This window comes from Botrytis porri (genome assembly GCF_014898465.1).
Source record: "Botrytis porri strain MUCL 3234 chromosome Unknown BPOR_003, whole genome shotgun sequence".
NCBI classification, from domain to species: Eukaryota; Fungi; Ascomycota; class Leotiomycetes; order Helotiales; family Sclerotiniaceae; genus Botrytis; species Botrytis porri.
Window position 1 is genome coordinate 3,189,476 of NW_024066077.1, and position 23,678 is coordinate 3,213,153.

At 44.1% G+C, this 23,678-nt stretch overlaps 9 protein-coding genes across 9 annotated transcripts; 6 read left to right on the forward strand and 3 right to left on the reverse strand.

The window, feature by feature from the left end:
• Positions 1–857: 857 nt before the first annotated feature.
• On the reverse strand, positions 858–1,214 carry EAF01_002956 (uncharacterized protein; the record flags this gene model as incomplete). The annotated part of the gene is made up of 2 exons (XM_038911210.1): positions 858–1,092; positions 1,183–1,214. 2 exons carry the CDS (start codon positions 1,212–1,214, stop codon positions 858–860), a joined length of 267 nt encoding a protein of 88 aa, XP_038774132.1.
• Positions 1,215–1,657: 443 nt separating this feature from the next.
• On the forward strand, positions 1,658–4,462 carry EAF01_002957 (uncharacterized protein; the record flags this gene model as incomplete). The annotated part of the gene is made up of 1 exon (XM_038911211.1): positions 1,658–4,462. One exon carries the CDS (start codon positions 1,658–1,660, stop codon positions 4,460–4,462), a length of 2,805 nt encoding a protein of 934 aa, XP_038774133.1.
• An 892-nt stretch (positions 4,463–5,354) lies between these two features.
• Positions 5,355–6,051, forward strand: EAF01_002958 (uncharacterized protein; the record flags this gene model as incomplete). Its single annotated transcript, XM_038911212.1, has 3 exons — positions 5,355–5,546; positions 5,627–5,870; positions 5,942–6,051. The coding sequence occupies 3 exons, from the start codon at positions 5,355–5,357 to the stop codon at positions 6,049–6,051; spliced, it is 546 nt and encodes a 181-aa protein (XP_038774134.1).
• A 467-nt stretch (positions 6,052–6,518) lies between these two features.
• On the reverse strand, positions 6,519–7,049 carry EAF01_002959 (uncharacterized protein; the record flags this gene model as incomplete). The annotated part of the gene is made up of 1 exon (XM_038911213.1): positions 6,519–7,049. The coding sequence occupies one exon, from the start codon at positions 7,047–7,049 to the stop codon at positions 6,519–6,521; it is 531 nt and encodes a 176-aa protein (XP_038774135.1).
• Positions 7,050–8,129: 1,080 nt separating this feature from the next.
• Positions 8,130–8,764, forward strand: EAF01_002960 (uncharacterized protein; the record flags this gene model as incomplete). The annotated part of the gene is made up of 2 exons (XM_038911214.1): positions 8,130–8,361; positions 8,562–8,764. The coding sequence occupies 2 exons, from the start codon at positions 8,130–8,132 to the stop codon at positions 8,762–8,764; spliced, it is 435 nt and encodes a 144-aa protein (XP_038774136.1).
• Positions 8,765–10,652: 1,888 nt separating this feature from the next.
• On the forward strand, positions 10,653–11,869 carry EAF01_002961 (uncharacterized protein; the record flags this gene model as incomplete). Its single annotated transcript, XM_038911215.1, has 6 exons — positions 10,653–10,676; positions 10,883–11,158; positions 11,227–11,303; positions 11,358–11,460; positions 11,594–11,656; positions 11,711–11,869. 6 exons carry the CDS (start codon positions 10,653–10,655, stop codon positions 11,867–11,869), a joined length of 702 nt encoding a protein of 233 aa, XP_038774137.1.
• A 314-nt stretch (positions 11,870–12,183) lies between these two features.
• EAF01_002962 (uncharacterized protein) lies at positions 12,184–14,508 on the reverse strand. The gene is made up of 4 exons (XM_038911216.1): positions 13,984–14,508; positions 13,646–13,838; positions 13,300–13,596; positions 12,184–13,250 (listed from the first exon to the last, which is right to left on the reverse strand). The coding sequence occupies exons 1-4, from the start codon at positions 14,335–14,337 to the stop codon at positions 12,259–12,261; spliced, it is 1,836 nt and encodes a 611-aa protein (XP_038774138.1). The 5' UTR covers positions 14,338–14,508; the 3' UTR covers positions 12,184–12,258.
• Positions 14,509–16,428: 1,920 nt separating this feature from the next.
• EAF01_002963 (uncharacterized protein) lies at positions 16,429–18,051 on the forward strand (the record flags this gene model as incomplete). The annotated part of the gene is made up of 4 exons (XM_038911217.1): positions 16,429–16,498; positions 16,560–16,658; positions 16,718–17,124; positions 17,179–18,051. The coding sequence occupies 4 exons, from the start codon at positions 16,429–16,431 to the stop codon at positions 18,049–18,051; spliced, it is 1,449 nt and encodes a 482-aa protein (XP_038774139.1).
• Positions 18,052–19,261: 1,210 nt separating this feature from the next.
• On the forward strand, positions 19,262–23,230 carry EAF01_002964 (uncharacterized protein; the record flags this gene model as incomplete). Its single annotated transcript, XM_038911218.1, has 7 exons — positions 19,262–19,774; positions 19,882–20,411; positions 20,461–21,101; positions 21,162–21,247; positions 21,312–21,897; positions 21,957–22,955; positions 23,088–23,230. 7 exons carry the CDS (start codon positions 19,262–19,264, stop codon positions 23,228–23,230), a joined length of 3,498 nt encoding a protein of 1,165 aa, XP_038774140.1.
• Between the last annotated feature and the right edge of the window lie 448 nt (positions 23,231–23,678).

A 23,678-nucleotide genomic window follows, 5' to 3' on the forward strand; every position in this document is an offset into this window, starting at 1 on the left:
TGCTAATGTATGCTGGGTAGGCGGATAATGCAGTCGAATGTACCCGGCATGACTAGAAGGTCCAGTTATGAGGGACAATTATGATACCATCCAAGAAAAAGCGAAGAATTCAATTGTCATTGAGCAGCACCTCTATTAGCAATTGGGGTTAAATTGTCAGATATGATAATCATACATATTAGCAATGCTCTCACAAGAACCAAACTCCCTCCACTTCAATTATGACAAATTTTGCTGATAGCTTCAATCACAACCAGAAGACACTCGCCATTCTATTGCATCAAGAATCGTGATAGAAGAGGCATCCAAATAATATCCCCTACAAAAATGTCAGACCCGTATCTGTGCTCCAACGAGATGCTCTAACGTCACAGCTCATCAGAAGGCCAGTGTAAATATCATTCTCCGGCTTGTCCTGCTAAATGGGTTAATGAAAACCATCAAGAAAGCAATCTGACTCCTCGAACAAATGTATCACTTGGAAGTGTGGTCCGAGAAGTTTCGAAAAGCCGGTATGGAACGCGAAAGGTGCTACATGTTAAGAGAAATATCCGGTCCACACACTGTCATTATCACCGTCACCAAAAAAGAAGATGAGTTTGTTGGATGTGGAATGTATCGTCGATTCGTAATCACAGATGTGAAGTGACTATTTCAGCATATGATGGCCATAAAGCTCATTCTTCCTTCACTTGATGTACGTCCTCCATTTCTTCAATCCCCATCCTTCCCAGGTATCCCAACCAGAAAAATTGCCAAATCTATTCAAACCAATCAGTCCCGAATTCAAACAATTGTCATATCGGAATCGTATCGAATCGAGGGAAATCCTACCGAACCAACCGAATAGTGCGAATTTATCTTTGGGATTGACCGCTCCAGACGTTCTTCAACAAACCATCACGTTGAGCCAATCGGTTCAAAGAATCATCGGACTCTCCCATAGCTCTGATGAAACCGCAAAGGGCGTAAACTTGGTTCTCGCCAGTAGCGCGTCCGTTCTCGTCAACCTTTGCGATGGAGATTTGGACGGATCCGTGGTCCTTGGCCTTGATGATACGGTTGGTGGCGCTGCACTTACGTGGAACGTAACTGTATGAAGAATTAAAGATTAGAATCCATTTTCAAGACCTTCCAACGCAATAACTGTGAGCGCATATCGTAAAATTGGTAAAAACGTACAGATCAACGAGTTCTCCCTTGTCGTTTTCCATTTTTGCGACTTGTTGGTTGGTGAGAAGAAGAAAGGTTTAGGGATTTCTTGAATTGGCGTTGATGTCGTCGAGGTTGAATGAAATTGGAATTTGATCGTGGGGCTTGGAAAATGAGGGTTTATGGTAAGCGAGAGATTTTTTGAATTGGTGCCATATATTCAAGGTTATTATGGCTGATGCAATGTGGCTCATTGATTATGGGCTTAGATCGATCGACATGTGACTTGGCGCACTTTTCGAGTCAGGTTTCAAACTAGTGGCGTGAATTGCTTAGTCGTATTCGTAAACAAAGATCGAGGTTCTGTGGAGTGAAGATTGCGCCCACCAACGATTATCAATATTTTCACCTTATGTTCATATGAAAGTTTCAATTAGCCGTGTTGCGCCTTCTGCTTTCAGGACATCGCGCCTGGCGCAAAGTCCCTTCATGTAACGGTATCAATATGGCTACTACAGATGTCTTCATTATTTCCTCTTCGCCGCCACGACAATCGGTGTCTTACAATGTATCTTCACCACCTTTACCTTCTTTAGATGAAATGATTAAGCAAAAGAGCGCGCCCAACCTTCAAAGAGGTAGTGGTGCTGCATCTATTCCTCTAGACGCGACAGCCACTTTCACGAGCGCGTCAGCTTTATTGCGAAGAGGTTCCTCTGGATCTTTGCAAGGATTCGATACCGCTCGATCACTAGCGATGACCATGAAACATGATGAAATTGAACAAAAGAAGACCGCGAAGCCTAAAGCTCCACGAAAACCCGCTGCGAAGAAGGAAGACGGGACAATTGCGAAAGTGACAAAGGCACCCCGCAAGACTACAAAGAAGAAGGTTGAGGATGGAACAGAGGGAGTTGTGGAAGCAATTGTGGAAGAGGGAGAAGATGGTACGAAGACAACTCCGGAAAAGAAACCGCGAAAATCTAGAGCTAAGAAAGCGGATAATCTTGGAGAAGGAGAGGATGAGGGTAATGCGGCTGCAACTGTGCCAAACTCTCCAAAGGCAGCAGTGGAGAAGAAAGCGCGCAAACCGAGAGCTAAGAAAGCTGATGTTGTTACCTGTGATGGGGCGAAGGAGAAAGCCCCGCGCAAGCCAAGGGCGAAGAAGACCGACGTTGAAGCTGGAAGTGAATCCGTGACAAAAGAGAAAGCAGTAAGGAAACCACGAGCTAAGAAAACGGACGGGGGCATAACTGTACAACCTAAGATGGCTAAGGGTAGAGTGACCAAGACCACCAATGCCTCCAATCTGGACAAGATCGAAACTCCTAAAGCTGATAAAGTCAGCAAGCATTTTGCATCTAATCCCGTCGTCGAAGATATCCTTGCAGAGGAAGGCTTTGGTTTAGCTGAGGCGGTCAAGAGAAAAAAGAATTGGACTCCACCGAAACCGAACAATGTGCTAGTTGACTATGACGATAGTACAGAAGCTGGCGGCTCGAGCTCCAATCAAGGATTTACAGAATTATTGGGAAGTTTTGGTTTCAGCAGTAGTGAGGCAAATAGTTTTGAGAAGAGGATATCTTCAGGTGTACCTAATGGAGCTGCTGCAACAAGGAAACGGAAACTAATCGAGATGGTTAACACCAATATTCCTACATCACTTGGTACAAAAGCTACAAAGGAGAAAGCTGTGAAGAAAAAGGCTAGAACTCTCACGGACCTTGCAACTTCTGCTTATGCAACAACAGAAGATAATGATACCACTAGCAATGCGCCTGCGCCGTTACTTCAATACTTCCCGAATGCAGCCTCTGGAGAACTCACAGATGATGGCTTCAAAATACCCCCAAAACCAAGGTCAAAGAGTCCAGTGAAAGGATTATCGAAATCAAAGAAGGGCTCCGCAGAAGAACCGATTCTTCTCTCCCCAGAATCTGCGCTTAAGCAAGTTAGTAACCAAGATTTTGTATTTGGAACTTCAAGTCAATTAGCTAGAGAGGATTCACCTTCGTTATTACGCGACCTGCATGATGCTATGCAAGCATCGAATGAATTGGATGATTACGACGATCCTTTTGTTTCACCACCGACGAAGATAGCCGAAAGAGCCAAAGCTGTAATAGCTGCGAAGCGAAATCTTTGGTCCATTGCAGCGCGTGATGATCGTGGGGATCTGATGGATATCGAGACGATAGACTTGGCACACACACCTGTTGCAAAGCCGGACAGAATAATACTTTCTCAGAACCCTTCATCATCATGGATCACTCCTGCCAAGAAAGAGTGGTTCGATATTGATGAAATTGAAGATAATCGACCACCTTCCACTCAAGTTCCAGTGAGGCAAATGGGACCGATTGAGATGGCCATCAATTCGGAGCTGTCGGAGAGCCCTCTTCAACCTAAGAATTGTTCTAAGGATATATCTACTTCTTCTCCACGAAAGAAAAATACCAAGGCTTCCGTCATCAAAAGTACACCTAAAAAAACTACCGCCGCTAAGATGCCTGACTACGAATCTTTTACCACGCCACAACTATCCAGAGAAATTCAGAAATACAAGTTCAAACAAATCAAAAGTCGTAAAAAGATGATTGATCTGTTGGTTCAGTGTTTTGAGAGTCAGAACCGTCCGGCCTTAGGTGTCCTGCAGGGTAACATGCCAATCACGTCTCGGGGGCCATCGGAAATCTCTAAAACTACAGCCAGCTCATCCACTCAACTCGAACCTGCCACTTCCTCTCAAATAGGTCGTGGAAGATCGACCAAATATACTACAGCTACGAAATCGAAGGCGAAGCCAAAGCCAAAGATCACAGGTTCAATAGCAATTCCGGAAATGGACAGTGATGTCCCCATCTCCGAGCTTCGTACACCCAAAAAGTCGAAGAAGGGAAAACAACCCATCGAAGATGTCTCCGATTCTGATTACCCTATGACACCTTCACCACCACGAAGATCTCCATCTCAAATTCGAAAAGCTGCCAAAGCTCTGAAATTATCTCCTGCTAAAAACGATCAAGATGATGAGGCTCAACAAGCACAACTTTTCACTCACATTTATACTGCAATTACTAGTGCACCGCCGTCACAAGACCTCTCGAATCCAAGCTGGCATGAAAAAATACTACTTTACGATCCTATTGTATTGGAGGATTTAGCATCATGGCTGAATACGGGAGCATTGGGTAAAGTTGGTTGGGATGGGGAGGTGGCTCCGAAAGAGGTTAAGAAATGGTGTGAAAGTAAGAGTATTTGTTGTTTATGGAAGGAAAATCAGGGCGGTGGGGCGAGGAGTAGATATTGATTATGGATATAAAGTTGTTGTTGTGGCTTAGTCAGTTGGCCTTTGCTGTTTAATGTTTAGATACCCTATCTTGTATAAATATCATTCTGAGCTCATGAGTTTGCTAGGTATGCAAGTGCGCTCGTCTACTATGATAATGGCTAAAGAGATCAGTTTTTTCTCATTTTATTTCACCGTTCTGGAATGCTCATGTGTCTTCCGAACATTGGTGGATTTAATAGTGTTGACAAATTCGATATTTCAAATTGGTGGAAGAATACCAAGGTCTCAAGAAAGAATCAGAATAGCTTTCAGTGTTGCGATTAAATTCAAACTTTGCTAGCGTCAAAAGTTAATAGTGTAGTCCAAACATCTCAGGGGGAGAAGATGGGGTTTCGCAAAACCCCTTCGCCTGAAAACCCCCTGTCAAAACAGGAGCTTATTGGGAATCTCACACATCAACTGTCTCTAATAGTCGTGCCAGTGTAACATTCTATTTCCATTTCATCCTAACTCTTAAAGTTCATCGCCAAGGTGATGCGAGTGGTTTTCTATGAGAGAATTTTGACTGGTGCATTCATGCTCGCTTGGCTAAAGCAGTCCGATGTCTCGGATGAATTTACCTTGATAGTTCATCTAATAGTTTTCGTCTGTTGGTGAAATAAGACGATGTGAAGTGATCATGCAATGATTTTGTTATAAGTTCACTTCTTTCTTTCACTACTATTTCCATTTTTCCATTGCGTTTCCATCTCACTTATTGTTCTATTCCAACTATCCATACATTCTTTTCAGCTGTGCTGTAGATTGTTTCGCTTCTAAACTCTATTCATTCAATCTTTACTTTTATCCCTATATCTATATACATAAAATTACTTCGAGGCCAGCCTTCAATATTTAATAAATACTAAAAATGCAATTCTCGAACCTTGCAATCCTTTTTTCGCTCTCAGTAGCAACTCTCGCAGCACCAATCGATACAGTCATACGTGCTGCCACAAAAGCCACAAGTGCTAATGTTCTTACCGCGGGAGACTACAGTACTTTCCAAGTCTCTGACGGTGTAGCCGGAGATGCTCTAGCGGAAGTTAATGCCAAATTTCCTGTATGCACCCCCCTCTCCCCCCCGGATTTTCTCTTGTCCATTCCCGTCTTCAAAAATCCTAGTTCCTAACAAGCCCCTAGATCGACACCTCAAACTTCGCCGGTGTCTCCGCTGCTGATCTAGCTATAATAACCAAAGCTGCTAAGATTTCCGAGGATGCTGAAGTAAGCACTGGTGGTTTCAACGATGCGATTGATGCTGCAGGTGGAGCGAGTTCTACTGCTGGTGCTACGTTGCAGGTTGGGAAGGTCAAGAATAAGGTTTTGAAATTACAGACGGATGTGTTGAGGATTCAGATCCAGACGGCACAGGGAAATGCTGGGAGTGAGTTGCTCTCTTTTCATGTTTTGGGGGGTAGAGAATAGGTTTGAAGGATTATGCTAATGATTAATTAGGCGCGACTGAACTTGCAACACAGCAAAAGAAGTTGGCGACGAATGTTGCGTTGGATGTTGCGCAAGCGGGGAAGACTAGCCAGAGTATTAGTTTCTCGGGGACAGATTAAGTCAGGGTGTGTGAAGGGTACTGTTGGAAATAAAAATACGCATTTAACTAGTGTTGGATTTGATTTAAAAAGAGGAACAAGAATGAATAATATTGAAGCACTGGATTTTTCATCTTCTCGACCGAGTATAAAAACTTTCAATTGTTTTCAAAGCCTAGACTAGTCGTGAGCGAACACCGACAGTGTGACTCCGAACACAGGTGAGATTTCATTGAGATGCATCGATATGGAATTTGATATTAAAGATAAACACTAAGCATACTTCGATAGGCAACAAAATCCAATGAGTCTCATCTTGCAAATATCGAGTGAAGACTCATTAGTCCAGTAGAAGTGTAGCACACTATTCATATCCATAGAATAACCCATCACCAAAATCTAAGCTCCTCCTGAGTTCGCGATAATGTGGTTCAAATTTTCACCTTCGAATGTTCAATCGCCGATAGCCATCATCTCTTGTCTCCCATTCAACGCCAGTCTTTAGTGGAACATAATTCCTTTTCCTTTCCACTAAGCTGGTAGTTTTTGATGCGAAAGCTCGTATCGAGTGCACATTTCCGAAGGAAGACGTGGTTCATATTCTCATTTAACCTGTATTCGAACGTGGCCCCTAGAGCCAATCTACATGCTTTTATCAGCTGCTTTATGGGGCCTTCTGGAAGACCAATGTTCACAAATAATGACAGGCCCCAGCCCGGTAAACTTGCTCTAGGTATCTCCAGGGACTTCTCTGGCAGAATTGATCGTCCCAAAGCTGATGTTCTGAATAGAGCTCGTCTGCTGCAAAGATACATGACTGGCAGATCTTGTTGCGATGGAGTGATTTTTGAATACAAAAGTGTTGCAACTCCAGCCAGACTGACCAATGTGTTTGGTTTCATGGTAAACTGTCGGTTCGCTAGCCAAAGACGGGTGACGGGATATTGCTCTTGGTAAAAATACCACCTCTGGTCCATTGCTCGAGCGGATGTGATTTTGCTCGAGCTAGCGGTGTTCATGAGCTTGATAATCTACCATGACTTACTGAGGAGTAGGTACGAGTAGATTAAAATTTGATTACGAACTTCTGGTGGGAGGCAAAAAAATGTGTCCCGTTTGTCGTACTGTCGCAATCTATTCTAGTATCAGTAGCTAATCCTCACAAGGTGGCATGGGCTTCACACAGTCTTTGCGGAACAGGGGTCAGTCCTATTTGAATTTTTGAACGATTGGAATCATCTTCCTCAGTCATAAGATCCCTCTCTACGCCCCAAGATACAGGTGGGCTCTGTCTTCCCTTGGAAAAATCTATTGGAAATGGTGAGGACCGAAGAACATTGTTCGAACAGATGACACCTTGAACTCTCTCATCTCTGCGAGTTCGACTTGTATAATAAACCAGGGATTGATCGAAGCTGCGGTACGACGGGTGGAGGCGTCCTGGTAGATATTTAAATTAGTCTCAAGCTGCGCAACTACATGAATAATGAAGTAATCTGGCTCAAACATCACGATTCAATATAATAGTGAACAATTGACAATCATTGGATTGAAGTAAGGAGTAACTAGCAATGGAGTTGGATTGACTCGGCCATCACATGCCAAGGGTATGTGAATTGTGTGCAGCCTCCCGGCACGTTGTACTCTAATCAGTACTCTTCACCTCTTGCGTCTAATTTATTTCAAACGAGGAAGCAAACTTGCGTGTTGATGTTACACAACTATACTCTTGGCATGTGATGGCCAGGCTGCAACATGTAGTATGCCGAAGAGCTAACACATTTCCGATTCGAACACCTTTTCAATCCTCATCTGATTCAGACGTGAATTAGATTTACTCTTGTGTGGGATACTGAACGAAGCAGCCTCAAGTTTACCGTTGGACGAGTCATTCCAGCCGATAATTCAGTTAGTATATTATTCTACGCTGCCATTTTTGTGAAGTCAAGCTTACTATGTAAGTCGAGAGTGTTTGTTGTTTCGGTTTCGACGCGAAATCTCCTAAAAACCTTACATCTAATGTTAAAAGCTTACCATATCGAAGCCCTGCTTTAATTCGATCATTAACACATCGACCTCGATGATATCTATCGGCAATCATGAAGACTAGTTCCACAGGACCACCCAACCAAGGGGTCAGAGAGAAAAGTTATACAGATTTAGCATCAAATGCTGTTTTCATGTCCTATCACTCCTATTTATCTGCAATTAGAAGCACTAGTCTCACGGAAGTACCCAGTCAACGGATTGGAGAGACAAGATGTACAGATTTAGCATCAGGAAAAGTGTTTACGGTTCTACCACCAGGCTTGACAGCTACTGGAAGAGCGAGTAAGTGACGAGAATGGTCATTATTGGGTACATTCACCCGAGAAGCCGATGGAGAGGATGAACGTTTTGGTAAGAGAGAGCTAAAGCAAAAACGGGGGCGGGGCCGAGGGCGAAAAGCTGGCCTTTCTGTGGAACTCAAGCCAGTGTAAGGAATAAATGTCTTTGCCTTTGGTATTACTTACTGATGCGAGAATATATAGCATACCAAACAATCAAACGTTCTCGCCCTTCCTACGCTTACCACCTGAGATTCGAACTCAAATCTATGACCTACTATCTCCTCCCTCCCAGGCCATTAGGGTGCTCTATCACCATTTTCAGCGCGATGTTGAAGTACGTAATGGTATACGTTACAGAAAGTACACCAAAGGAGGTCTGGCCTACTACAAAAATCTCTCAGTGACTTGTCTTTGGCGAGTATGTCGACAGATATACCAAGAGAAAAGATATAATATGCACGATCAAAATACTTTCGTATTTCATAATATGGATGCCATGCAAAGGGTATTAAACACCTTATCAATGACGCAGAGGAATGACATCAAACGCGTTTGCTTGACGTCTTTTTCTAATGCTCACGACATGTGTGAGACTTTGTTGAAAAGATTTCATGGGCTTGAGACTATAATCGCCTTAGTGTGTGATGGTTTTACTTGGCCAGCCTATATGGATCCGGTCTTCAGCTTGCTTGAGGAGCAGAAACAGCGGAGCCTGATGGGAAAGAACAAGATAGCAATTGAGTATCAGCTGCTCACTCAAACTCAGAGCCATCCGGCCGTCGACTACTATCCATTTACTTTGATAAATTGACGCAATGTCGCGTTCAGTAGGGAGATTGGTCTGGGCGAGACCGACGACAGTCCCGGGGTATGAGGAGCTGGAACTTTTCGATATGTGCAATCTGGGGTTTCAAAACATGGAAAGAAGTTGACAGGCGCAAGACGGATCATATCAACCTCTCAGCTCACTCGTAAGGTTCTCGGGAGAGGGAATGTTTACTTTCACAACACTGGTATCAAGATACCTGCACATGGTTCTGTTTCACTGCAAAGGCGTAGTTCTTGCTTACCCAGATATTAGGTATCTTTGTACATGCGAATATCTTATGATTTATCTGCTGGGTTGCTATTCAAGCTTCTTACGTTGAATACAAACAGTCATGACCAGATTGATATCTCCCATCCTGTCCCGGCTTCCTTGATATTCCATGTTGATCGCCCGTTCTCAATATCTCGAATCCTTTAACCATCAAGGTGCGGGCAGTACTTGCAGAGTTTTCCCGCATTACTTTTTAGTGTCTGATATACGAGTGAATTTTATGAAAGGAAACAACTGACACATATGAGGTGAGAAAGTGAAGCGGCGATGCAGCGACAGCATGGCCCACTCCACGAAACTTGGCAGCCAATCATATAAACAACCTCAATCGTTTGATATATGCGCATGCAAAAACCTCTTGGTATGGCTACTAGTGATGAAAAACCGCTGTGAGAAATCACCATATGACCGAATACCTTATGATACTTGATGGAGGGGCGATGGTAACGAGATAACGATCAGTCAACGACGACGACATGAAACAAGCCAATTAAGGAATTAATAACTCGAGTGATTCCATTGTGCGTGCAGAGATTTCTACCTTGAGGGTCTTGAACGTGACCAAAAGATTGCGCCAGCGAGGTGGATATATGGGAAACCCCGCTCGCGAGAGGTAGGAAATGAGATAAGGACGACGACGACAGATTCAGTTTTCCTTCCCAACGAGTTTTCAAGCCAATGAGATAATTTTGATAAGTTTGAAAGAATTGTGTGCGTGAAAAACTTTTCTCCCTCAGAAAATTCCCGGATGATTGCGCCATTGAAGTGAATATCGTCGGCGACTCACAGGGCTCAGGTCAAGGAAGACTTGACGATTCCTCCATTATTACTGGCTAGAAATCAAGAATAAGTGAATTCACATTTCAATAGAACGGGAAAGAACTTACCAGTCTACTACGTTTGTCCATTCGAGCAGGAACGAAGTGTCTACTTAAGAGACTGGTCTCCCCGATTTTTCAATCTTTCTTCTTCTTTCTTACACAACGAACCAACCTCCCAAATCGATTGGGAAATCATGGTTACACACACACACATTTTATCATACTCTTGGTAAGTCGGTCCTTTCTTTCAACCATTTCATTGCTTTACCTTGTTCAAAACCATAACTCTTTCATAATTCTTCCCCTTCTTCAGAAAAGCTCACATATTAATTGCTCATCACCACTACAGACATTTATTTCGCAACCATCAAAATGTCCGGTGACGAATTTCAACAGGTAAGATCATCTTCCCTATTACCTGTCAACCATTCACCCATATGCCATCCCCTTCAGTCCATGATCTCGGGTCATGGAGCGTCTAAAACTGGGGGCGGTCACAGCTGCTTCCTTCCTAGCTCTTTTTGGTCCATCTCTCTCTTCTACCTCGATTCTCAGGTATTGGGGACTTGGTTGGAGTGTAGCCAGGCATGTTCGTCCTCTAGATACCCATTGTGGTTGGGTCTAAACCAGCGTACTCTCGTATGGGGGGGACTTCCTTGGCCAACGCAGACTGTAGTCAGTTACGCATGATTGGGGATAACTATCAGATTACGAGAACTAGTGATACTCGCTCGGCGGAAACGTCATATAGCGATCTGGCCCGGCACTCGAGCTGTGAATCTCGAGTGGTAGCTTTACATCTTTACGGTGCGCTTTTGCGGGGTACCGGGGCACCAAACTCTCATTGTTCTACTGAAATGATGACTTGGCCACATACAGTTTGGTTGACAGGATGGTGGTCTTACTCAGCCATGGCACATTGGCTGACTTTTATTTCTTACTTTAGATTCATCGAACTTTGAGGCCTCCCCGAGGCAATCGTCGGCTTGGTTTTGAGGTCGACGACTCTGCAGTGGCTACCGTGTAAGTTCGTCTGCATCCATCATACTGGTTACCGTATCACTAACAAAATCTTAGGGCTCCCAATGGAATTACTGTCGGTGTCGTCACTGCACATGCTTCTATGGTAAATGTAGAGGCTGCGGCCGAGAAGAGTGTTTTCAAGTCGAAGGTTCACAAAGTACGTATGCTTCCACCACTTCCCAAGCTATCCAGCAGTCTGAGCTGGCGGGATAGTCATGAGGTTTCAATATGTGAGAACCACGCAATTTTCAAAATGGTTTTACCATTTAAGTGATATCCGCGTGTTTCAGTGGCGACGCGTCGCTGTAAATCTTTTGACTGGACCAACCACTTTGCCAAAAGCCATCTTCATAGTGTTTCACAATATCTCTTCTTCAATGTTTCTCTACATAGATCTTCTGACTTAGATTCACATCCTTATTGGTATCTTTGCCTACTCTCTATGCACCCGCGCAGCAATGATTTTCGATTATTACACTGAGCAAGGCGATATGGCTATAGCTGGAGCTATTTGGGCTGGGATGTTTATGTTGTTTATGTTGACGATGCGGTATCTAGTAAAGTAGGATATGAATAATTGATAACATTTCCACCCGCATCTTCTGTCTATCATAGATACTACAGTCCAGTAAATGGAATTGTAACTTCTGAACAAATTATAAAATGTGATATGCACTTGACATATTTACTATGATGCGTTGTGTTTACTGTAACATTGTGTAGTCTAGTCTTCATGGACTTTGGGGTTCTGCACAATACTAGTAAAGACTATGTTACCATGTTAGACTTCAACAGCACCAAGATGATGATCACTTCACCTGCGGGCACACAACGAGCCACAATCCATAGTAAAACAAAGTAGTTATCAAAATTTATATCTCATCTGTTCTCTCACATCGAATCCACAATCCAAAAAGATCAAAAATGAGCACAGAAGAAGCAACTCGCACCCCCTCTAATCAGCAGTTCCACTCTTCCCACTGGCATTTCTGCTCGCCGTCTCCTTCTCCACAAACTTCAATGGTCTGTATACTGGATCCCACATTTGTTCTCTAATCCACTCTTCTAAATCTTCATCTTCTGTTGGAATACCCTTTTCCTGTGCCAGACCTTCCTCTACCGAAGTTTTGATTACCTCTTTCGCAATACGTACGCTGATTTCGCGTACATCGGCAACATCAGGTAACAATCCCTTGTCTGGATTCTTTAATGCCGGACTTTGCGCAGCTAGTGCTTTGACGGCCGAGACTAGCATTTTATCACTCAGTAACTTTGTGCGGGAGAGAACGCATCCGAGACCGATACCGGGGAAACAGGTCGAGTTGTTGCATTCTGCGACTTCGTATTCGTGGCCTTCGTATTTGACGGGCGGGAAGGGTGAGCCGGTGGCTATCAATGCTTTGCCTTTGGTCCATTCGTTGATATCTTTTGGATCGGCCTCGTGGAGACGGGTGGGGTTGCTGAGGGGGAAAACGATAGGTCGGTCGACGTGGGCGGCCATTTCTTGGATGATTTCTTTGGTGAAGGATTTGGGTTTTGTGGAGGTACCGATCAAGACGTGTGGTTTGACTTCTTTGATGACTTGGAGAAGATCTTCGTGGTCTTTGTCTTCCCAATCGGAATCTTCTCGTGCGTACGGGATTTGTGCGTGGGTAAGTTTGTCACCGTGGGATTTCAGAAGGAGACCGGGCTTGTCCACACAGTAGATTTGCTTGGCGGCTTCTTCCTTAGATTTTCCACTATCTGCTGCAATGGCATCGCGAATCTGATCGGCAATTCCTGTTCCAGCCGTTCCAGAACCAAAAATTACAATTCGTGTGTCTTCGAGCTTGACTTTACTCACGTGAAGACCGGCCATCATTGCTGCTAAGGTGACACATCCAGTTCCTTGGACATCATCATTGAAGCAGGCGATCTCGGGGCGATATCGGTCGAGGATTCTTCGGGCTGTAGATTTGTCAATATCTTCTGCTTCAATAAAGGGTACTCTGCTTACCATTTGGAAGTCCGAAATCCTCGAAATGGATATATGCATTAGGATAGAGTTTTCTGGCATTTTGAACAAACTTGTCGACAAAATCGTCATATTCCTTTCCCCTCGCTCGAGGTTTCTTCAAACCAAGGTGTAGATCATCGTTCAGAAGCTTCTCGTTATCGGTTCCACAATCCAAGACAACTGGAAGTGTACGATTTGGATGAATACCAGCACAGAGTGTGGTGAGAACTAGTTTCGCAACTGAGATCAAGACACCACCGACTCCTTGATCCCCGATTCCGAGAATTTCTTCCCCGTCTATAGAGTGTTAGTTCTGCTGTGAAGAACTTGGTTGTATTTGACATACCAGTAACAACAATATAGTCAATATCTTCTGATCCGCCCCATTGAGCTAAATCGTCATGAATTCGATCGGTATCATCAATAGTCAGAAAACAACCATCAGGTCTCCTGAATATTCTAGAATAGTTCTCAATCGCCTCGCCTTCTGTTGGTGTATATATAATTGAAAACATTTCCCTCATATGATCTTGAATCAACTGATTTGAAGTTAGAACAGATCCTCATCATCATGCCATGCCTTTCACACGTGATCGTCCAAAACGCTCGAGGTATACATCCTCCGAAGAGAGCAGAGCACTTCTGTGTGAGACTGAGGTTGTTGGTGAAAGATGAAGAACCTACTCTGTAATATAGAACCTCATTCTGATCAGCCAATGAAGTCATGAAAGTATTCTTCGCCAAATCATCTGATCTGGAACTATACTGATCATAAGCTCTCTTAACCTGTTGATCCAAAGTCGAGACATTTGATGGCAATAACCCCGTCAACTTGAACTTTTTACGTTCATCTGCTGGGAAGCCTGCACCTTTGTTGAGGTAAGGTGTGTTTAGAAGTGCAGTGCCTGTTAAAGCACATTCTAGAGGACCACTGGTACTGAGAGGTAGATGTCCAAATTTGGGATGTTTTTCATTTGGCTTGGTACGCTTGTGAACAGAGGAGATGTTTCTCTGGAGGGAAGGGTTATCGGAAGACATGATTGATTGCCGTCTTGAAGTTAATGATGTGCTTCGGAGGTAGTTGGTATGTGGGGTTGATGTAAGATTGTTGTACTTGAGAGGATTCAGATTTCGTTTGAAGGCTTGAGCCGTGTAATTAATATCAAGGGTAAGATGGTGATTGAAGAACGGAGCATATATTAAGATTCATCAAATTCACTGGGCTATATATATTTTATGTAGGACAGGAGTAAAGTTCTAATCTACGGGATGACGTTACTTGGCACAAGTTGGAACATTTGAAGTTGTGGATAAGGGAAGAAGTACCGAAGCATTGGAAAGCTTGATTTCATATGGGTTTGTAGATAATATAAGTTAGATGCTTAGTATGGTGCATATGATCTATACTTATCAAAAGGGATGGAGATCATTAAACGTACGTCCAATATAATGTCGTTATGGTCGATATTTTTGGATTTCCCAATTAGCTCTCGGATTCACCTCGTAGCTATTCGTTCCAGAACCCGGATATTGTTTTTCGATTGTGCTTTGATGATTGGAGATGGTACGGTGTGTGGGCTATACCTAGATAATACATCATTTACTCCGATTAGTTTTATAAAATCACTCTTACTATTCTTGTCATTCTATCAATATACATGGAAGGAACTTGGTGTCTAGCGAGGTCGATGTTATTCACTCCTGTGTTGAATCTTTACTATCAACAATCCCCCTCAGTCCATATATCAAAATAGATGATAGTTCGTATCGTAGTAGCTTTAATCACTTCACTTCGCAATCCCGCTGCCGACTTTACCCAATAGAGCATAAGCTTCAATGATTCAGATCCACCCTGCCGCTTCTTCCTATGATTTACCTCATGTCTTGAGAGGGCAGGGCTCAATGTGATCCAATCGCTGTGCACACTGCACGGTTAGAAAGTTCTATAATACATGTCTTACATCCATCCATTAGATGGTAGTTAGCAGGCCTAATAAGTTGGTATCTGAAGCTATTTCCAAATATTTGCTGTATCAACGACTACCTCATAATAGGACTTCTCGGTAAGGGTTCCAGGGGCTCAACGGAACACATGTTGCAAGACATGCTGGAACTACCTATTTGAAAAGCTCGAGAGTGATGTGAAAATTAAGCATTGTAGCCTCTCACTTCAGTAGAAATACTCTGTATAATCTAACATACCATGAAGCTAGAAACAAGCTCCATGAACGTTCTTGATAACCCACAAGATAGAAATTTGCGACTAATTGGGTCCCCAAAACAACATCGGTACAGTAGCAAGGAGGAAAGAAGGCACATTTAACAAACGCATGGGGACCATCTCGTTAATGATCAGTCTAGCAGGTACGCAATGGCAAACAATAGTATTAATTGGTAGTAGGATGTAGGTACGCAAGGAGCCACACTCCTGTAGGGCTCTCATAAAGAGTAGGAGTATGGACTATGAAGGTCCTTTAATTAGTCTTGCAATATATCCTCTTGTGAAGGTATAATCCCGAAAGATCATACCTTATTTCAACCTCCATTCAATCTCGACACAAGACGCGAAGATATTGAAAGGCTCTTCAAAGAAGAGTCTCATCTGTGAGTGCCAATGAAGGCTGAGTGGTTGATCAAGGTATTGCTATCGTTTATGGCATTGTGAGCCGGATGAGAACACGCTCTCTTTCACTCACTGCACCTCGATACTACGCCTGGACTTACCGTGGCCGGTAGTGAAAAGATTTGCTGCTTCGTGGCATGCTATCGAGTAGATATCAGACCTGGACTTGTGCATACTCAATACTTTGAGGTTTCTCGTTGTCATTGAGATGCAATATCTTTGTGTTGAAATTCGGACAATGGGAGAGAAAAAAGTAAAATTTTATTTTTGCGCGCAAAAAGGTCCTAGCTCTAGTCACTCACGTGACTAAGGTTATGGCGCCAATCTCGGATTGGGAAAGCCCATTTGTCGATACACGAAATCTATCAAACCAGCCAGCCGCCAGCTTCATCTTTTCGCAGCTTTCTGAAATCACCTTTCTACTTAATACTAAGCCTTGCATTTTATCATTAATTCTCTTTTTAAAGATAATCCTCATTCAGCACCTCTCGTATTCAATCAAGACAATGGTTGGGAAAAAGAAGCGCGGTCATCCCGATATCGAGGAATTACTGGCTCGCCCTTGGTGCTATTATTGTAAGTATCGCCACTATTCCCATCATCGCACAATCGCCATCTAACAATTCTGCCATCACAGGTGAACGCGATTTCGATGATTTGAAGATTCTCATCTCCCATCAAAAAGCCAAGCATTTCAAATGCGAACGATGTGGTCGACGATTGAACACTGCTGGAGGTATGTCATCTATGGTCTGAACAGATATCACCCAATTCAAGCTAACCGGTAATCTGCAGGACTCTCCGTTCATATGAATCAAGTGCATAAAGAAACTTTGGCAAGTGTCGACAACTCTCTTCCAAATAGACAGGATCTCGAGGTCGAAATTTTTGGTATGGAAGGTATTCCTGAGGATGTGGTTCAAGCACATAATCAGCGCATAATTGCAGGTTTCTATCAAGCGGAGCAAGATCGTCGTGCTGCTACGGGAAACCCTGCTCCAGGAACTGCCAATGCTGGTGGTGGTCAATCAAAAAAGCCAAAGGTGGAATCACCAGCAGATTTAAAGAAAAGGTTAGCAGAGCACAAAGCGCGGAAAGCTGAACAAGCAGCAAATGGTGGTAGTGGTGGTACTACACCATTAGACGCTGGCATTTCTAGTGCCGCAAGTCCTTTGACAACTACACAGAGTCCCGGTGCATTCGTAAGTTTTTCCGAGGTCCTTCCAACTAATGTCAATACTGACTTCCATGAACAGAACAACTCTCCTTTCCCTACTCCCCAAAATTCTTATGGTGCAACGCAAGGTGCGGGTTATGGATCATTTTCTCAAGAACCATACATTCAACCTGCGGCAGCTTACCAACAGCCATATAACCAACAGCCACCGTTCTCCGGACCTTCCGGACCAGCTTATCAACCCCAATACTCCCCGCCGCAATATCCACCTACTGCGTATCAACCACCGCCATATGGCGCCGGCTCCCCTCCTCTAGGACCGTTTAACGGATATCAACCACCACCATCTCACACTCCTCCTACACATGGTGGCCTTCCCAATCGACCCCCAAGTCTACCACCAGCGCCTGGTCTTCCCCAAAGACCATCATTTGGTGCACCGCCAATTCCGCCATATCAAATGCAACAAATGCATCAGAAGGGCGGCTGGAATGGCAATGGGTGGAATGGACAAGATCAAAATTCAGCTACGTCATCAGCTTATCCTCATCCTCTAGGTCTTGGGGAACATTCGACTAACGCATCTACTGTTGATGACCTTGTTTCAGGTGCGGCCAGAGATGCCGATGATGACATTGACAAAATAATCAGAATGGCAGAGGCAGGTATTAAGCCTCCGAATAGGAACGCTGTCGATCTATCAAAACCTGAAATTCCAGGAGCAGTTACTGCTCCTGAAAGTGTCACTCAATCAGAGCCACAACCAGAAGCAAAGACCGAGGTTGCCGAGAAGAAATCCAAGAAAGATAAGCCGATGAAAATGATATACTCAGATAATGAAGTGAGTCCGGAGGAGAAAATGGCCAAGATGCCCAGGTACGCATTTGTCCCAGATGGAAAGATTGAAACATCCCTTGAGGAATCTGTTGCTGCTGTTACTGTCAACAATTGATTATTGGAATGATTTCTCGAGATTATATCACAGGAGTCGTCTCGGATCACTTTCAAAGCACGTATTTGAAAACTTCGAAAAGCCCTTTGGTGCCTCGGATATTTCGATACAGCACGGCTGTATTCGACAGACTTATGGGGAGGAATCGTGCTGAAAACAGCTAAGTCTTTCGGGAATATGTCTGACTTAATATTTCCTCTAAAAATTCGCGACCTGATTTTAGTGTCTACGTTTGGGGTTTAGGGAGCGTTCATGCATGATATTGGTAAGTTTCAATGATGAGGGGATTTAGCATTACACTTTAGAAAAGGAAAACTACGGACGAGATACTCTTTGTGATGGTCAAAAAAAGGAAAGAAAGAGGAGGCTTGCTTGTAAGTACTTCAAGGTTGGCGATCTCTACATCACATGCTTTCCATAATTCCGAACAGACTTTTTCGTATTCTTTGCCGCTTCGTATATTTCGTGATTAGTTCTAATTCTTTGCAAATAATTGGAATATTAGTCGTCGTAACTCCGCCATAGTTGGCGAAGGTCATCTTGACCTGGAGGGTTCATGTATGCTATACCTTAAAGTTTATAATCTAGACTATTTAATCTTCTACAATAGTTGCCTTCTTCGGTTACATACAAGCTTTTACCCGCAATTTCTCCCACTGTTGCGACCATACGTGATTTGTCCTATTACTCTATTCAGGCTAAATAGCAAAGTGACATGTTCAACCCCGCAAAATCTTTATGCCGATCTCTACACCACTCTTTTTGAAAGCACCTACACCACTATATTCCACGGGTAAGTTTAGAACTTGGCTTGGCCTGACTACAAAAAGACACCACGCTGCCAGGCACAACAAAAACGCATACAAGGGATTTGCATTTATCCCATACTTGACTCTGGATGATTGGCCCGATCAGAACGAGCTTCTCTATCCAACATCTGCATATGCAAAGGCTTCATCCTCTGATCCGCCCCTTACCGTAAGTTGTAGAAAGTTTAGTTTAGGCGATATAGCTGCTATATGGGGCCCCGGATTTCTTATGGAGAATGCCACTATAGTATTTAAGTACCGTTTAATTCCTGATTTCAATGCTCTGATTTCAATGCTCTGATTCCGCACGATTCTTTCCGGCGTGATCTCTTGTATTTGCTTGCATGTCTTTCTTAGAGACCTCCACGCGGTGACCAACAATTCAATTATTGGCATTCAAAATGACATCTTCCAGTCTCTGTAGACTGCCTCTTTTCCTCAGCTCGTTGACATTTCTTTTGCCGTTGATTGCTGCATTAGGCCAAGATCCGACAATCACAACGACAAGACCGACAAATGGCACATCTTCTCACTTGCAGATAGCAGGTAAAGGACTCCATGCACAAATATTAGTAAGTAAAGAAGAATGGTGGGGAGTATTGAGGGTAGCGGAGGATTTGGCCGGGGATTTAGGAAAGGTTGTGGGAGAGAATTTGACGTTAGCTTATTGGGATGGAAATGCTGGTCCAAATGTTTCTACAGGAATTTCTAATTTCGGTGGTGGTCAAGGTGGTGATGGGAATGGAAATGATCACCCACCGCCTGAAGGGAATAATGGTAATGGAGAAGGAGGAGTAGTAGGTGATATCGCCAACCCAGGTGGTGATGCGGGACACAACGCAACGGTTGGTGGTAACGGCAGCGATGCAATCGAGGTGCTTTATACTTATAGAGTACCTACTAATGATGTTAATGTAAGTTTGTTTTCTCCGTTAGTAACTGCCTAGACCTAGGTATAGGCAAGCGTCATGTCATGAAATACCCAATGAATTTACAGATGATAATTCTTACACCAACACAGTATACCGTTGGTCCAGAACGAAACTTCACTGGTCCTACTCTACATCCATCTAAGCCTTCATCTACTGTCCTTATTGTAGGAACTCTCACACAATCGCCACTGATCACCCAACTTGTCTCATCAGGTCTTCTGGATCCTAATCCCATCAAAGGGAAGTGGGAAGCATTTATGTCCGTCATAGTTCAAAATCCTCTCCCTGGTATCGAGGAAGCAATGGTGATCGTGGGAAGCGATCTCAGAGGTACCATATACGGACTTTATGATATTAGTGAACAAGCAGGTGTTAGTCCTTGGTGGTGGTGGGCGGATGTTCCAGTGAGGAATCAAGACGGTGTTTGGGCTTTAGATCCAAATGCGACACAGCAGCATGGGCCGGGACAAGGACAACAAGGAGGATCGGGACAAATAGCTCCGCCACCTAGACCTCCAAGTGGAGGAATGCAGATTTTGAAGATTCAGGATACACCGAGTGTGAGATACAGGGGATTTTTCTTGAATGATGAACAGCCTGCATTAACGAATTGGATCAAGTAAGTTTTATTATTAAGACCAGAAAGATATGAATGCTAATACTCACAGTGCGAATTATCCAAAAGGACAATATGGTCCTGGATTTAATCATTACTTCCACTCTCAGGTTTTTGAACTCCTCCTAAGATTAAGAGCGAATTACTTCTGGCCCGCTCAATGGGATAGCATGTTTAATGTAGACGATTACGCTAATCAACCATTGGCGGATGCTTATGGGATCGTAATGGGTACAAGCCATACAGAACCAATGGCGCGCGCCACCAAAGAATGGTCTACTTTCGGCAAAGAATATGGCGGAAATGGACAATGGGAATACGACACCAACAATGCATCTGTCGCGCCTTTCTTCAAATACGGCGCCGAGCGTGCGGCTCCCTATGTTGCGAATACTCTTTTCACAATGGCTATGCGTGGGTCAGGTGATACTGCTTTATCTTTGACTCAAGCGCAGGCTATTTCGGTACTAGGGGATATAGTGACAAAACAGAGGGAGATCTTTGAGGAAGTATATGAGGGGAGGAACGTAACTGAGATTCCGCAAATGTGGTGTTTGTATAGTGAGGTTCAGGGGTATTATGAGGCGGGGATGACGGTTCCGGATGATATCACTTTGCTGTGGGCGGATGATAATTTTGGGAATGTAAGGAGGTTGCCATTGGCTAATGAGACGAGTAGGAGTGGTGGTTCTGGTTAGTATATTGTTGGTTTTGTTTGGGATAGCGATCAACTTACTGACTTTTTATGAATAGGTGTCTACTATCATGTGGATTATGTTGGGTCTCCTCGAGATTATAAGTGGATTAATACTATTCAACTTGAGAAGACTGTTGAGCAGGTTAGTCATGTCCTAATCCCCTCCATCATGATCATAGACGTCTAACTAAAGATACCAACAACAGATGCAACTTGCATCCGCCCGTCAAGCAAATCGCATCTGGATGCTCAATGTAGGCGATCTGAAACCCCTCGAGATCCCCATAAACCACTTCATGGACCTTGCCTACAATACACCTCAATGGGGTTATGATTCCGTCCCCACGTGGCTCAACCTATGGGCAACCCGAGAATTCGGCCCTGAGTATGCCTCGAAGATCTCAAGCATCATGGATACATATGGTATGTTGGCTGCAAGACGAAAATACGAAAATATCGATATGACAGTTTATTCGGTAATCAATTACAACGAAGCCGACGCAATTCTCGCACAGTGGGATGAATTGGCCCAAGAAGCTCAAGCGGTTTATGATAAATTGGGAGATGATTGGAAACCAGCTTATTATGAGATGATTTTACAGCCGGTACTGGGTGGACAGGTGGTCAATCAGATACATATAGGTGCGGGTAAGAATGCACATTATACGCTGCAGAAGAGGAATGCTGCGAATGAGGTTTTCCAAGAGGTATTAGAGGCTTTTAAGATGGATCATAATTTGACGCAGAGATATCATGATTTGCTTGATGGAAAGTGGAATCACTTTCTTGATCGTGAGTCCTCACCCTTCCCTTCCCATTTTTTCATGATGGGCATACTTATAATTACACAGAAACCCATCTCGGATACGATTACTGGCAACAACCAATGCGTAATGCTCTCCCTCCAATGTCCTATGTCCAAGATCTCGAAACTTCCCTTGCTGGAAATATCGGCGTCGGAATCGAAGGATCAAATGCCACAGTATCCGGAGACGACAATTACCACACGCTATCTTCAGAAGTATTAACTCTACCTCCCATGGATCCCTACGGACCCCAAACTCGTTACATCGATATCTTTGCTCGCGGACTCCTCGGTTGTAGCTGGACCATCAACGCCTCTCAACCATACGTTCATATCTCCCCAACTTCCGGTACAACCGGCGGCTCCAACGGCACCGACACCCGCATCTACATTTCCATCGACTGGGCCTCCGCCCCCCCACCCCCCAACAGCACCTTTGCAACCCTCCTCGTCACCTCCTCCTGCGAATCCGGACAATGGGGAAACTACGGTCCCCCCTCCGTCCTCCTCCCCATAAACAACACTCTCACCCCCTCAAACTTCACAAGCGGCTTCGTCGAATCCGACCGCCACATCTCCATCGAAGCACACCACACCTCCTCCCCCACATCCGTAAACGGCATCTCCTACATCACTCTCCCAGGCCTCGGCCGCACCTCCAGCGGCGTAACTCTCTCTCCCATCCTAGCCCCCACCCAAAACACCACTACCGGCCCCCTCCTCCTCTACAATCTCTACACCTTCACCCCCGTCCCCATTTCAAACATTACCCTCCTGATCTCTCCCTCCCTCAACCAAAACGGCAGAGAAAGAACCCTGAAATACGCCATCGCCATCGACGATGAAAAACCACAGATAATCCAATTCGTGCCCTCGAGCGTCTCGACGGCGATTTTCCCAGTGGGATGGGCCGGCGCCGTGGTAGATAATGTGTGGGGACAGAGTAGTGGGAATACGACGACGACGAGGCATACGGCGTTGAGGGTGGCGGGGGAGCATACGCTGAAGATTTGGGCGATTGAACCGGGGGTTGTGTTTCAGAAGGGTGGGTGACTTTTTTTATATTCCGTTTCTTTCCTTTCCCCTTTCCCCGGCGACTCAAACCCCCTCACACCGTAACATAACAAACATAACATAATAATCATAACACAATATACTAACTCCCACCCCCCAATAGTAATCATCGATCTCGGAGGCGTACGACAAAGTTACCTGGGACCGCCTGAAAGTTTCAGAATCGGAGGAAGCGAAGCTATTGGGAAAGGGAAGACAAATTTCGCGGGGGTGGATGTTCGGAAGTGGGCTAAGGGGGTTGTTTAAGTTTAAAGAGGAAGGTTAGGAAGGAAAATGATAGTGCTTATTTTTGATGCGCAGAGTAGATTTTATTTGCTATTATCGTTTTTGGGAATCGTCGAAGAAAAATTATAGAAGTTTTGTTTGATACCTCTGACAGCCCGCCCCCTCCATGTTTTGAATTTGGATGTGCATATAAATTGACCATTGTAAAAATAATTAATATTAATGTCGATAGATATCCTGCTTACACTGGAATTCCACACCATCTGATAATATTGAGCTTAACAACTGCAAATAGTTTAGGAGTTCATCATTAATCAATATCTCTATATACAAAACTGGTAAACTCTATTTAATACAATCATATCCCGTATATTATGGTAGCATATGCGGTATGTGTCGTCTAGCCCATTCCCCGTCTTTCCCTCACTATGAAGGCATCGCCACAGCCCTCTCGTCAAACACACTCCTC